Below are 597 nucleotides of genomic sequence, written 5' to 3' on the forward strand. Positions count from 1 at the left end.
ACCCCCCTCGCAGATACACCTTGGTCCCCAACGTCCCCCCCACCAGTCACATGCCCCCTGAAGCTTTCCCCCCACCCAGCCCCGCTGCCCACCCTTGCACCCAGGCACCTTCATTGCTGCCCCCCACTTCTCACCACCTGCCGTGTCCCCGCAGGGCTCCACTCCCTGCGCTACTTCGATGTTGCGGTGTCGGAGCCCAGCCCGGGGGTGCCCCAGTTCGTGTCTTTGGGGTACGTGGATGGGAACCTCATCTCGCGCTACGACAGCGAGACGGGGAAGGCAGTGCCCGGGGCAGACTGGATGGCGGCCAACCTGGACCAGCAGTACTGGGACTCCCAGACCCAGATTGCACAGACCAACCAGCAGGTTGACCATGGGAACCTGGACACACTGCGGAGCCGCTACAACCAGAGCGGGAGTGAGTGTGGGCTGGGCTGGGGCTCCGTGGGGCTGGGATGGGACTCTGTGGGACAGGAGACTTCCCAACCCCAAGATCCTGTCCTGCCTCATGCTGCTGCTCCAACTTGTGGTGGCCCTTCCCTACCTGGTGTCACTGTCACAGGGCTCCTGGCCACCCTGTCCCCCAGGGCAGGGGGG

General features: G+C 65.5%; 1 protein-coding gene across 1 annotated transcript in view; it reads left to right on the plus strand.

The window, feature by feature from the left end:
- Positions 1-418, plus strand: part of LOC104292938 (class I histocompatibility antigen, F10 alpha chain-like) — a gene marked incomplete at its 3' end in the record, with an annotated part of 4,089 nt that extends 3,671 nt beyond the window's left edge. The window contains exon 2 of the mRNA XM_009892371.1: positions 155-418. Coding sequence (XP_009890673.1) covers positions 155-418 — 264 coding nt within the window. The remainder of the gene's footprint in view (positions 1-154) is intronic.
- Between the last annotated feature and the right edge of the window lie 179 nt (positions 419-597).

This window comes from Charadrius vociferus, unplaced genomic scaffold (genome assembly GCF_000708025.1).
Source record: "Charadrius vociferus isolate BGI_N301 unplaced genomic scaffold, ASM70802v2 scaffold2039, whole genome shotgun sequence".
Taxonomy (NCBI): domain Eukaryota; kingdom Metazoa; phylum Chordata; class Aves; order Charadriiformes; family Charadriidae; genus Charadrius; species Charadrius vociferus.